Source organism: Zonotrichia albicollis, chromosome 20 (assembly GCF_047830755.1).
Source record: "Zonotrichia albicollis isolate bZonAlb1 chromosome 20, bZonAlb1.hap1, whole genome shotgun sequence".
Taxonomy (NCBI): domain Eukaryota; kingdom Metazoa; phylum Chordata; class Aves; order Passeriformes; family Passerellidae; genus Zonotrichia; species Zonotrichia albicollis.
The window spans coordinates 7,968,147-7,980,426 of record NC_133838.1 but is presented as its reverse complement, the minus strand read 5'-3'; the positions used below and the strand labels follow the sequence as shown (position 1 = coordinate 7,980,426).

General features: G+C 47.9%; 1 protein-coding gene across 3 annotated transcripts; it reads right to left on the bottom strand.

Moving 5' to 3' along the window:
- On the bottom strand, positions 1 to 11,989 carry HTR1D (5-hydroxytryptamine receptor 1D). 3 transcript variants are annotated; one of them, XM_074555625.1, is made up of 3 exons: positions 10,339 to 11,741; positions 4,492 to 4,574; positions 1 to 2,956 (listed from the first exon to the last, which is right to left on the bottom strand). In XM_074555625.1, the coding sequence occupies exon 3, from the start codon at positions 1,840 to 1,842 to the stop codon at positions 706 to 708; it is 1,137 nt and encodes a 378-aa protein (XP_074411726.1). In that variant the 5' UTR covers positions 1,843 to 2,956; positions 4,492 to 4,574; positions 10,339 to 11,741; the 3' UTR covers positions 1 to 705. The 3 variants fall into 3 exon arrangements, with proteins under 3 accessions (XP_074411726.1, XP_074411727.1, XP_074411725.1); XM_074555626.1 differs by lacking the exons at positions 4,492 to 4,574; positions 10,339 to 11,741 and adding an exon at positions 11,756 to 11,989; XM_074555624.1 differs by lacking the exon at positions 4,492 to 4,574.
- Between the last annotated feature and the right edge of the window lie 291 nt (positions 11,990 to 12,280).

The following is a 12,280-nucleotide window of genomic DNA, read 5'->3' as shown; positions in this document are numbered from 1 at the left end:
TAAGATCAATCATTTTCATGCTATTTATTTTGTAGCATTTCTTCACTGGTTATTCTATTCATGATAAAATGTGTAATAATTAATTCAACTAAATTGTCTCCTTTCTGCACTTCACCAAAAGCATAGCTTCAAATGCAACATTTGTGAAATATGCACATAACTTACATCTGTGCTATGCTGCTCTGCCCTGCTGCTGATTATAGTCAGGCTGTGTCACACATCTTCTGAAAGAATTACAGGTTTTATCAGCTTCACATGGGTAAGATACATGCCATAGAAAATATAAATATCAGATCCTGCTCTCCAGAAACTCTCTCAGCTGACATAAATGGTTAATAATATACAGCAGAAATATAAGGTCTTGTAAATACACACACAATTTCCTCCCATCAGGGTAATGTGTCACCTCATCCCACAGAAACTCCCTGGTTCACACACCTTGCCTCATTGCAAAGCTTATTTCATGTGTCATTGATCTTATATACACACATGATCACTGCAGAGACCATGGACAAATTCTGTTATGGCATGTACAATCCCAAACAGAAAGTATCAAATTGGCAAGAAATTCCCAGAAATTGGCATGCACAGAACAGGGTAGTAGCAGAGATGGCAATTACCACTCAGTTCCTTGGGAATAAAAGCATGGAAATTCTCAGGTAGGCTGTGAGATTGCACAAGGGTCAGGTACACAGGAGGAGAGTCTCAGGATGAACACTTTTTGAAAAGTATTAGTTTTTGGAAAGCCTGTTTAAATTCTTCATTAAAAGCTGTATAAATGACTGGATTGATTAATGAGTTTAGGTAACCCAACCAGGTGAAAAAGTCCAGGAGGATGGGATGAAACCAACAGGCATCTTGGCAGATTGGTAGGACTAGGGATATGACAAAAAAAGGCAGCCAGCAGAAAATGAAAGCTCCCAGAATAATGCCTAAAGTTTTGGTAGCTTTCCTTTCTCTCGCAGCAGAAATTCTTTTCCTTTCCAGCACACTATCTGCAAGTTTTATTTTAACAGGACCCAGAAATATTGGGGATGCACCTGAATGGGAATGCCCTTCGTGGAGGCTGGCATTGATGGAGCAGAGGGAGGAGCCTGCAGAGCCAGTGATCAGGTGTGCAGTAGTAAAACGCTTCCCATACAACGAGGGTGGCTTCAGAATCCTATCTCGAGCTGCTACATAAATTCTCCCATACAATATCAGCAGGAGCACGGTCGGGATGTAGAAAGCTCCACAAGTGGAATAAATGGTGTAGGAAATTTGCTCTGTGTTGACAGCGCACTTTGCAATCTCTTCATGAGCTTGCACTTGCCTCCAGAAAAACGGCGGCACGGAGATGCTGATGGATATCATCCAGACCACGGCAATCATGAGGGCTGCTCGGCCAGCAGTGCGGCGCTTGGAATATTCCAGAGCGTCTGTGATAGCCCAGTACCTGTCCAGGGCAATGACACACAGGTGCAGGATGGAGGCTGTGCAGCACGTGATGTCCGAGGACAGCCAGATGTCACACAGCAGCTGGCCAAAGGCCCACGTGTGGGTGACAGTGTAGGCAATGCTGACAGGCATCACCAGCACTGACACCAGGAGATCAGTCACTGCCAGGGAGCCGATGAGGTAATTTGCAGGTGTGTGGAGCTTTCTAGTCAGGAGAATTGTAATAACAACAAAAACATTGGCGAGGATCGTTGCCAAAGTTATAACAGCCAGAAGGATTGACAGTGAAATCTTCAGCCCCAAGAGTGTCCTTTCATCCCAAGGCAGAGGTGTCTCAGTGACGTTTAATGATTTATTAGCTGAGCTCTGGAGAGAGAACTGTGCTGAATGGTTGTACTGAGTCATCCTCTGCTCTGATTTCACCTTCCAGCGGAATATTTCTGGGATAATGAAGAAAGATGCTCACTTCTGTTGATAAAATAGAATTTTTCATACTTTGGTCGAACACTGAAGAATTATTAACTTGTTGAAAACTTCAGCTGATGCAGTAGGTGAGGTACTCTCCTATGGAATATTTTCCATCACATCACATCACATCACATCACATCACATCACATCACATCACATCAACTACATAATTCCTAAAGCAAAATGTCATCCAGACACAAGTCTGGCGTACAACAATGAAATCAGTACTATAAGTGGTGGGAATTCAGGTGGCTTTCATCTTGAAAAAAGCTAAATAATTCTTTATTATCTTTTTTTCACACCTCCTTTCTGATCTAATCTTCTGCAAAGTTGCATAAATCAATACTGAAGGGTAAGAGATGGAAAAGAAACACCTGGGCATGCAGTTGATGTCCCTTTGTTTGAGACAAAGCTACCCTCAAGATTATTTTTCTTTACTCTCTAATAGCTGAGTTTCGTGGTTTTGGTATTTACAAGGGACACTTTGTTAGTAGAGTACCTAACATATAAAACAATACTTCTGAATTCCTTCTGTAAACATAATTTCTCCCAGATTTGCAAATCAAGACTTCTTCAAGCACAGATCTCCATTTTCATTTATTTCTCCAGACTATTCAGGTTTTCCTTTCAACAATTAGTCTTCAAATGCAGAAGTCAGGTGCTGGGTGCCAGACCCCAATGCACTGGTGCACATTATATAAGCACAATATGCAATCTAAAGGCTTTGCATACTTTTCCTTGTATTCACCAGGAGTGGATTTCCTGAAGTCTTCACAAACCTGAAGGAAACATCCTGAGACAGATTTCACTCACTTCCATGAGTACCAGAATGTCAGTTCTATTATGCCAGCCCAACATTTCTTGAAATAGATCCTGAATGTGGGTTGGGAATGGCTTTGGAGAGTGCTGTGAGGGCTACAGGGAGGAACAGCCAACTTCTGCAAGCAGACAATCCCCAGGCCAGCCTTCTCCCAGCCCTGGAGGAGAGGAGCCTCTCTCAGTCATCGCTGGTACCAACTCATGCCATCCATCCAGGCACTCAGCTGGGAATCTGTGGAAAAGAGGAGCAAAATATTCTGCATGAAACATCAGCACTTGGAACTCAAACAGCTTCTCTTAAGCTCCTAAATCCTAATATAAGAAACAACACTTTTCAGTTTGGTGTATTTGATTTTTTTATATACAACCACCTTCTGTGTGTCAAACATTTTTCAGACCTGCTTTTTCTTTTGAGGTGTACCTTTCCAATAAAGAGACATAGAAAAGTTTTGTATTTCACACTAGATTATTGCTTTCTTGGTTATTTTTTCTCTCAAGGAAGAGAAAATCCCTTCCTCATGACCATTTTGTGATACTGAGCAAAGCCAGTGCATGATGATTTATCATGTACTCGGGAAGAGTTACCATCTAGACAAAATGAACATATTCCCAATAATTTAGTATTTCAATGATGTTACCTTTTACTCAACGAAAGAATGATGAATACAGGTAAATTATTTTCCTGTTAGAAAGAAAAAGAAATTAAATTTGTGTAAACTACAGATACTGAAGGAAAATAAATGGCGAACAGTCATTAAATTATCTCAAGTACAAGGTCATACACATAACTGCCTGTTAAGCAAAGCAGAAAACAAATATATAGATATTACAAATCCTGAAAGAGCAGAGCCCAGGGGTGGGAAGTGGCCACCCAGCATGTTTCCTGAGAGCAGAGGGATGTGCTGCCTGGGCAGGATGCACACACATCTGGGTGGAGCATGAGGAGCACTGGGCAGAACCTGGATGTTGAGGAGCACATTTAGTGCCAGCTGCAGGTTGGGCTCCTGTAGATGGCAGCTCCTAAAAGACATCTGAGACTGCCACAGGAAACTTTGTGTTGGAAACACAAGCACTGCTATTGGAAACCTGGCGAGGAACCCAGGGGTGCTGTGAGAGTGTGACAGTGGCTGACAGGGGGCTTCGGTGGTGCCGCTGTGGCTGCCAGAGTGGCTCCGGGACGGTCACACGGGGACGTTTCCCTGCTGCTGGCGCTGTTATCACCTCTAGATGAGATAACATCACCTCCAGATAAGACAGCACCGTGTGTGCCTCTCTGGGCCGGCTCGGTGTGTGGGGTGGCAGTGCAGCCTGCAGGCAGCTGAGAGCACGGCCCGACAGCCCCAGCCCGCGGGGCATGGCAGGGCTGTCATCCTGGCGTGTCACCAGCCTTGTCACACTCCACGGCACGGGAATCCTCTCAGCTGCCCTGGCTGCATCACCCCTGTGCTTGGTCATCTTTCCTTGGGCTTCCCCTGCTGCTCTTGGCCATGAGCTCTGGGTATTGTTTTCACTTCAAAGCACCTGAAATAAATTTAAAGTGATGCCACAGCCACCAGAGTGAGATTGGCACAGCACAGCATGCTGACATACAGTGCCAGGCTGCAGCAAGCCAGTTTAACTCTCTGCAGTAAGAAAGCAAGGACAAGGAAGGGTCTCTGAGGAAAAACAGAGCACCAGGTGTGCCAGGGCAGGTACAGGGACAGGCAGGAGAAAGCTGGGTGGCACCAGGAGCTCCTCAGGACCAAGTGTCATCATGTGCTGCATCACCTCTGTGCTTGGTCCATCTTTCCTTGGGCTTCACCTCATGCTCTTGGCCATGGACTGTGGGCATTTTTCTCACTTCAAAGCACCTGAAATAAATTGAAGGTGATGCCACAGCCAGCCAGAGTGAGATTGGCACAGCACAGCACTCTGACATACAGTGCCAGGCTGGAGCAAGCCAGTTTAACTCTCTGCAGTTAGAAAGCAAGGGCAAGGTGGCAGGGAAGGGTCTATTTGAGGAAAAACCAAGCACCAGGTGTGCCAGGACAGGTACAGGGCTGGGTGGCACCAGGAGCTCCTCAGGACCAAGTGTCATCATGTGCTGTCACCTCTGTTCTTGGTCCATCTTTCCTTGGGCTTCACCTGGTGTGCTTGGCCATGGACTGTGGGCAGGTTTTTTTCACTTAAAAGCACCTGAAATAAGTTGAAGATGATGTCACAGTGTCAGGGTTTGACGCTGGCACAATGCCAGTGCCTCCATGAAAATACATTTTCCCTGATGTCTACTGTGAGATGTGACCAGGAATAGAGCAAAGCAGGCTCCTGTTTAGGAATAAAAGGAAGAAAAACTGACCACAGCATCCCAAAAACCTCACTTTCTCTCAAACCAGGACACACAGCCACCAGAGTGAGATTGGCACAGCACAGCACTCTGACATACAGTGCCAGGCTGCAGCAAGCCAGTTTAACTCTCTGCAGTTAGAGAGCAAGGGCAAGGTGGCAGGGAAGGGTCTATTTGAGGAAAAACCAAGCACCAGGTGTGCCAGGACAGGTACAGGGCTGGGTGGCACCAGGAGCTCCTCAGGACCAAGTGTCATCATGTGGGCTCTGGGCATGGAGCTGCAGAGATTGCCCAGATAGCCAGAGGTGCTCAGTCCCAAGGGTAAATAAACAAAGTCCCAACACATTTCTGTTCCTTCTGGAGCACAGCCATTACTGGAGAGTGGGGCAATTCCTGCAGATTGATTTCATGGTGCAGCTGACAATGCTGTCTGAGGATGCTGGGCTGCAAGGAGAAGGTTTCAATGCACCTCTGCAATGCTGGGGTGGGATAAACAATGTGTACAAAATAGGTATGTGTAAATAAAAATACAGAATTTACTCTTCCTCTAAATAGAACAGAAAAAAAAAGGAAAACGAGACAAAATGTCCTTTAGTAAGCTGCACATTTCCTTTAAGTTCACACTAAAGTTAGAGGAATTAGGGAATTAATTTTCTTCTCTTGAAGCTGGAGAATTGCAAAGGGATGGCTGAGGAGAGAACTAAAGTTCAGCAAACTACTGAAAGTTCATTTTGTAGCTTATTTTTGCTGTTCATTTAAATGTAGAATCCACGAAATAGAGCAGGTCTATTCTGTCATGCTGAAAGTGTGATCCGCAGTGAAGCTGCTTCCAGTGAGAGCCAGCTGCAGGTGGGCACAAGGCAGGACAGGAGGTGGCACCTGGCCAAGAGGAACCCTCTGAAGGCCCTTTTCTTAAAAGAGGGAGCAAGTTTTGAGTAAGATTTGGCATATTTGGGACAATTGCCTCAAGCATGCACCATAGAGTAGGTATGGAGCCCAACCTGAAGACAAAAGCACTGTCAAACAACATGAAATCCATTTAGAATTAGCTTAGGAATGTGCCCATCCAGAAATCATAACCAAACCTGGATGCAGCTCCTGGGAGAAAACCAGGCAATGCTGCAGTGTTTGGACTGAAAAATCAAAGGTACACCCTGTGTAAATTCTGTTTGCATCTGAATTTCTGGTCAAGCCCAGCAGCAGCTGAGCTCTTTAGGGCTGAGCATCTCTCCTCACTGCCAGTGAGGGGAGCTGGCAGAGAAGAGTTCTGTTTCTGGAGAAGTGTGCCTGGCTCTGTGAGTGTTCACAGAGCATGGCTGGGTGTCTGATCTGCCAGGATCATTGTGACTGTTTCCAAGTAAATCAGGTCCCTATTTTGTTCATTTGATACAGAAAACAGCAATCTATATGAGAAACTATATGCAAAACATTTCTTATTTTAAATGAGCAACTACAGTAATTGGCAAGTAAATGTTAGCAATGTTTAACACCTTCACTGTCTCCTCTCCACCTTCTATTTTTACTCAGCTTGTAAGAAATTATTGTTATTTTCCCTCTCTTGCCTTTATTTACACACCACCAATATGTATTAGCTATCCAACTATAATTACCAAGTTACAATTGCTGACACACATTGTAAATAAATATTACTTATCAAAGAGAAAATCTGGGCTTTAGTGGGCAGTGATTCTGGTAAATGCCACATTGCAAAACCAGCCTTTACAATGTGTTACAAAGTTCTTTGGAGGGAGCAGGGGCTGGGAAGTTCTCAACCATAAAGTTGAATTTAAGGACAAGTGCAAGGTAGGTATTTCAGGTAGAAATGTGCAGTTCCCCTGGTGTGTGATGGAGAGTGACCAGCTCAGCAAAAACTGCTCAGTGTGAGATCAATGTGCACTGTCAGCAGAAACTCTGACATTGTACCAGGGCAAAACAGCAACACCTTGGCAAGTGTGTACCTGGGAACAAGGCCTTGAACAGATCTTGTTCTGCTCACTTTGGACAAGGCCAAATGGCAGCCTGGCATCCAGCTCTGGGCACTGCTCCCAGGAAGATGCAGATCACACAGCAAGAAATCAGAAGGAAGCAGCAGGAACCATCAGAACAGAAAATGGGAATAAACTGCATGGGAACAGGAATGCTGGGGTTTAAAGAGCACAGCTGAGAGAGATGCTCAACAGCCTTTCTGTGCATGAAAGCCTGCAGAACAGGAAGGAATAGTCTGTTCCCTGTGGCTGTGACTAATATCACTGAAAGGAGAGAGACAACTGCAGCAAGGAAGACTGAGCCCTCAGGAAATCTTTGGAGAGAGTAAGAGTAGTGAAACAAAAGTGTTGCTCAGGGACACTGGCATCTCCATCTCAGAGAGTCACAAGGACAGGTCAAATAACCTTTTTGGAGTGTGATTTCCTATAACCAATGAAGCAGCAGGAAGGTAAAGTGGATTAGTTTACCCCATGTAAAATGGTGAAAACCAGATTTTTTTTTGACAGCATAAACTTAATGAACTCCAATTTTGAACTCCAAAATGAACAAAAAACCAAGAAAGGGAAAGATTTTTGCAGAACATCACAGTTCAAGTCTGGAACTAGCTCACAACTCAGCATTGTGGTGCTGTGGATTTCCACATGGGCAGAGGAACACAGAGAGTTTTTATTGCTTTTTGGAAGGGACTGGTGAGGAATGGCACAGCTGCCTGTGCCAGCTGTCAGTGGATGTGCTTGGGGCAGCAGAGCCCCCAGACTCATTTCAGAGCAGGAACACAAGGAACAAACTCCCCACGACTGAGGCATCAGCCCATGAGCATTTCCCCCATGCCTCTGGATTTCTGAGCATTGCTCCCCAATGGTTCTCTGCCTTGCTCCACTCTGATCTTTGGTGCTCTCTTCTCCTTCAGCTTCACTTTCTAGCACGCACACACAGGGTTTCCAGACATACAATCCTTGTTCCTTTGCTCCCTGAGCATTTGGAGCAGCATTCCCCTTCAGCTCTAGCAGCCCTGGCAAAGAAGCTGAGCAGGTGTTGCTCTGACCCCAGTTTTTATGGCCATGATGCTGGTTTGGTTTTTTTGGGGTTTTTTTTCCTCTGGCTTAGAATCAGCTCCTCTACCCATCCCAATTTCACAGAGCTCAGAGATGGGAGAACATCCAAATTCCTTCTGCACGATTCTCTGTGCCCACCCAGGGTCAGGAATGGGCAGGCTGGGAGCAGGCAGGAATATCTTGGCTGAGCTCTGCACTGCACCTGTGGGGATCACAAGGGTGGATTATGGCTTGTGTGCACACTGAGGGATGCCTTCCTTTACATGTGTGCATCACCAAGGGACAGAAAGGAATCTTTACTCAAAAGACAGAGGAAAATCCAGTCAATTTTTATGCTGACTTTTGATATCTGGATGGTTTCCTTCAGAGCTCTGTGTAGGACAGTTCTATCCAGGCAAACAAGTATTGCCCTGCTGTGGACATGCCAGAAGTGACTGACACTTGTCACTTAGTTCAGTTCTGCATTTAGGTGAGCACAGTACACTGCCATCATTCCTACTCTGTGTTAAACACTGAAAGTAGCCAGGCCCCTCACATCTTCCTGAATTTTGACACCTCTCAACTCAAGAAATACATTTCCCAGATTTCTAAACAAGCTGCAAACCAGCAGACTTCACACCATGGGTTTGATTTTTTTTTTTTAATTTCATTATTCTCTGCACATGCTTGATTCCCAGCCCATCAGAAGTGTGATACATCAGAAGAAAATAAGTGACTGATGGCTGGTGAGAATGCTTCTCTGAGATCAACCAGATCTGGGGGTAAATGTGAAAACCAGAAAATGTTACCAGCAACATGGAAAACAAAAAATTGACTGTTTGTTTGGTATTTGCTAATTTTAATATTTGAGAAGCATGTAAGATATAGATCATAAACCCTTTGTTATGATGCTGCTTTAACTTTTAAGACAATATGAAAAGGAAAAGCAAATTTGCCTTGAGAAACCTCACAGATCCCAGCCATTGCTTTCTGGAATAATCTATTTGGCAGCAGTTCCTAGAAGGAGGAACTTACAATTACTGGCAAAGGAATCCCACCTCTCTAAAGTCAGTTAATTTTTGTACCGTTAATTATGCAAAGGAAGTTGTTGTTTTGTTTTTTTTTTTTTTTTTTTTCCCCTGGGGTTTACATCAGGCTCACAACTGGGGAAGGGTCTGTTTCTCTGGGGAAGAATTATTCTCCTTGCAGTCCATGTTCCAGTTTCATGCACTGCTGCCCATTGGAAACTCCAGACTGCAACGCTGGCAATCCTTGTGCTTGGCTGGCTCCTGCCCTTTGCTGCAGGACCAGAGCCCACCCCAAAAGTGGCTCATGTTCATCACTGAATCAACAGGTGACAGGTGTCCCTCTGGCTCCATGTGAGAAACAGAGCATTTTGTCCTGAAACCTGGTTTGCATCCAAGCACGGATAGGTGAGGATTCCAAGGGTTCAGTGTCACGCTGGCAGCTCCTGGCTTTGCTCTAGCCCCTAATCAGAGGTGATCTTTGGCCACCATCCTACCCAAAACAGGAGGGAAGGAGAAACCAGACAGCTCTGTCACTCGTGGAATACAAACCAGGATGGTGTGGGATAATAATGGAACAACCTTAAAGCAACCCAAAGCTTTCCCCAGGGCAATCCACATAAAATTACACTTCTGCAGTGGTCACTTCATTTATCCAGTACTACCTGGTGGAAGAGCCCTGCAAGAAGCATTTAAAGCTCTAAATCGCCTGTGAGCTCCCTCCCAGACACGCACGCAGGGTCAGTGCAGGCTGCCCAGACAGGCTGCGCCTCCGAACATTCAAGGTCAGGCTGGACGTGGCTCTGAGCAGCCTGACTTGATTGAAGATGCATCTGGCGGCTGGGAGGACGGACTCGGTGACCTCTAAAGGTCCCTGTCCGCCCAAACCCTCCCGTAATTCCGCGATGCCCGCGGGGTCCCCGCTCTCCGCAGGGCGATGCCGCCACCGAGCTCTGCCCGCCCCATCCACCGGCACCTGCAGAGCCGGGGCGATACCGGGGAGATACGGCTGATCCCGGGGCGATACCGGCTGATCTTGGGATGATGCCGGCTAATCCCGGGGCTGATCCCGGGGCTATGCCGCCGCAGCCCCCGGCCTCCCGACCCCCTCCTCCTCCTGGGCTTTTCCCGGGGCCGCCGTGGCGGAGCCCCCGTGTTCTGTCCCCGGCCACCAACTTCAGCCGGGGCCGAGCGCCCGCCCCGTCGGCATCGCCCCGTCGGCATCGCCGCGGCCGCCAGCACTCACCGCTGTCCCCGCTGTCCCGTTCTCGCCCGGTTCCTGCAGCCTTCCCCCGGAACACCGGCGGCCCCGGCCGGGCTCGTCGCGCCCGCGCTGCGCGTCCCGGTGCGCTCCGCTGCTCCGTTCCCCTCCCCTCGCTCCGCTCCCCTCGGCTGCGGCTCGCTCGGAACCGGGGGCTCGCTCAGAGCTCGGTGTTCCCGAGGATCCCACCGGCCCAGCGGGGCCAGCACTGCCCGGGGCTGCGGCTCCTTCCGGGGGGTTCCGTGCGCCGGACCCCGCTGGTCAGCCCGGGCCGTGCCCCGGTGCCGTGCCCCGTTCCGTGTCCCGGTGCCGTGTCACTGTGCCAGCCCCGGTGTCTTGCCCCGGTGCCGTGCCCGCTCCGTATCCCTGTTCCGTTTCCCGGAGTCCTGCCCCGTTCCGTGCCCCGGTGCTCCAGTGCCGTGCCCCGGTGCCGTGCCCCGGTGCCAGCCCCGGGGCCGTGTCCCTATGCCGTGCCCTGGTGCCGTATCCCAGTTCCGTTTCCCGGAGCCCTGCGCCGTTCCGTGTCCCGGTGCTCCAGGGCCGTGTCCCTGTGCCAGCCCCGGTGCCGTGCCCCGGTGCCAGCCCCTGATGTGTCCCGGTGCTGTGCCCGTTCCGTATCCCGGTTCCGTTTCCCCGAGCCCTGCCCCGTTCCGTGTCCCTGTGCGTGTCCGTTCCGTGCCCCGGTTCGGCGTTCCGGGGTCGGGCAGCCTGGTGCCGTTGCGGTGGATGCGAGGATCGATCGCTCAGGGCAGCGGGGATGCCGAGGACAGAGAGCGGCTCCGAGCTCCTCCGGATGGGCTTGACCCAACTGCTGCTTCAGCTTGGCTCCCACCTGGGCTTGCACTCCCTCTCAGCACAGCCCTCCTGCTTTCAGTGCTAATTCCAGCATTTTTCAGCTACGCACTTAGTGGATTTTACCAGTTTCAGTTGCCAACTAGAAATTAATGTTATTTTTTCCTTTTTTTTTTTTTTTTTCAGAAGAAGCAGTAACTATGTTCACACTAGACAAAACTTTTACATAAAAGTAATTCGGATTCCAAGGTCTTGGAACAGAAATGTTTAAGCCACAGCCCCTTTGCAGCATCATTTGGCCTTAAATAGATTCTAAATTAGCCATTGCCAGCTGTCTCCATTTTCCTCTGGCAGCTAATTTACATATTGGATTACTTTCAAAATACAGATAATCTCATGATTTTTGCACACTTAATATGGTGGATAGCCAGGCTCTGCCCTCTCCACCACAGTGCCTCAGTAAATGATTTTTAATCCTGAACCCAAGCCTGCTGTATCTCCCCTCAACATGGTCTCAAAAAATTCACATTCCCTCCAAATATTTTGGAGGGTTTTGCCCCAACTTCAACACCCCAAATAGCTGGCTGCTCCCAGAACAGCAGCATTTTACCTATTCCACTGCAATGGAGAAGGGTTTTGAACCTGGAATGGCTGAGTATGGCATAAATCACAAAGCCTCACTTGGGACTGAGAGGAAAATATGAGCTTTTTAAACTGCAGCCACATGGTGTGAATCTTACACAAAAAATAATAATTCCTTGCGGCATCACTTCCCTCCCAGGCTGGGAGAGGACACATGGCGAATCTTTTGAGCCTCCAGAATTTCCCACTGAGACGAGAGCAGCTACAATAGATTTCCTCTGAAAGCCTGAAGATGCCTCTCCATTTATTTTCCTCCCAAACAATGTGGGTGTTGTTCTGTGGGTGGGAATGTGTTTGATGTGATACAATGTGAAAGGAAAGAGGTTGGCTCTTTTATATCTCCAACTGAGGAATAAATCCTGCCCTTGGGCTAGAGATACTCCCTGGAAGCTTTGCAGCAGAGTGCAGGCTGCTCTGGGGTCTGTGCCCACCCCGAGACCCCTGCAGTGCTTTATCAGGAGAAGAGAGCTGGTGTGCCACAGATTCCTCCTAG

What these genes read in the sequence shown, in the direction of transcription:
- HTR1D (XM_074555626.1), bottom strand. Translation starts at nt 1,842, where the DNA reads ATGACTCAGTACAACCATTCAGCACAGTTCTCTCTCCAGAGCTCAGCT.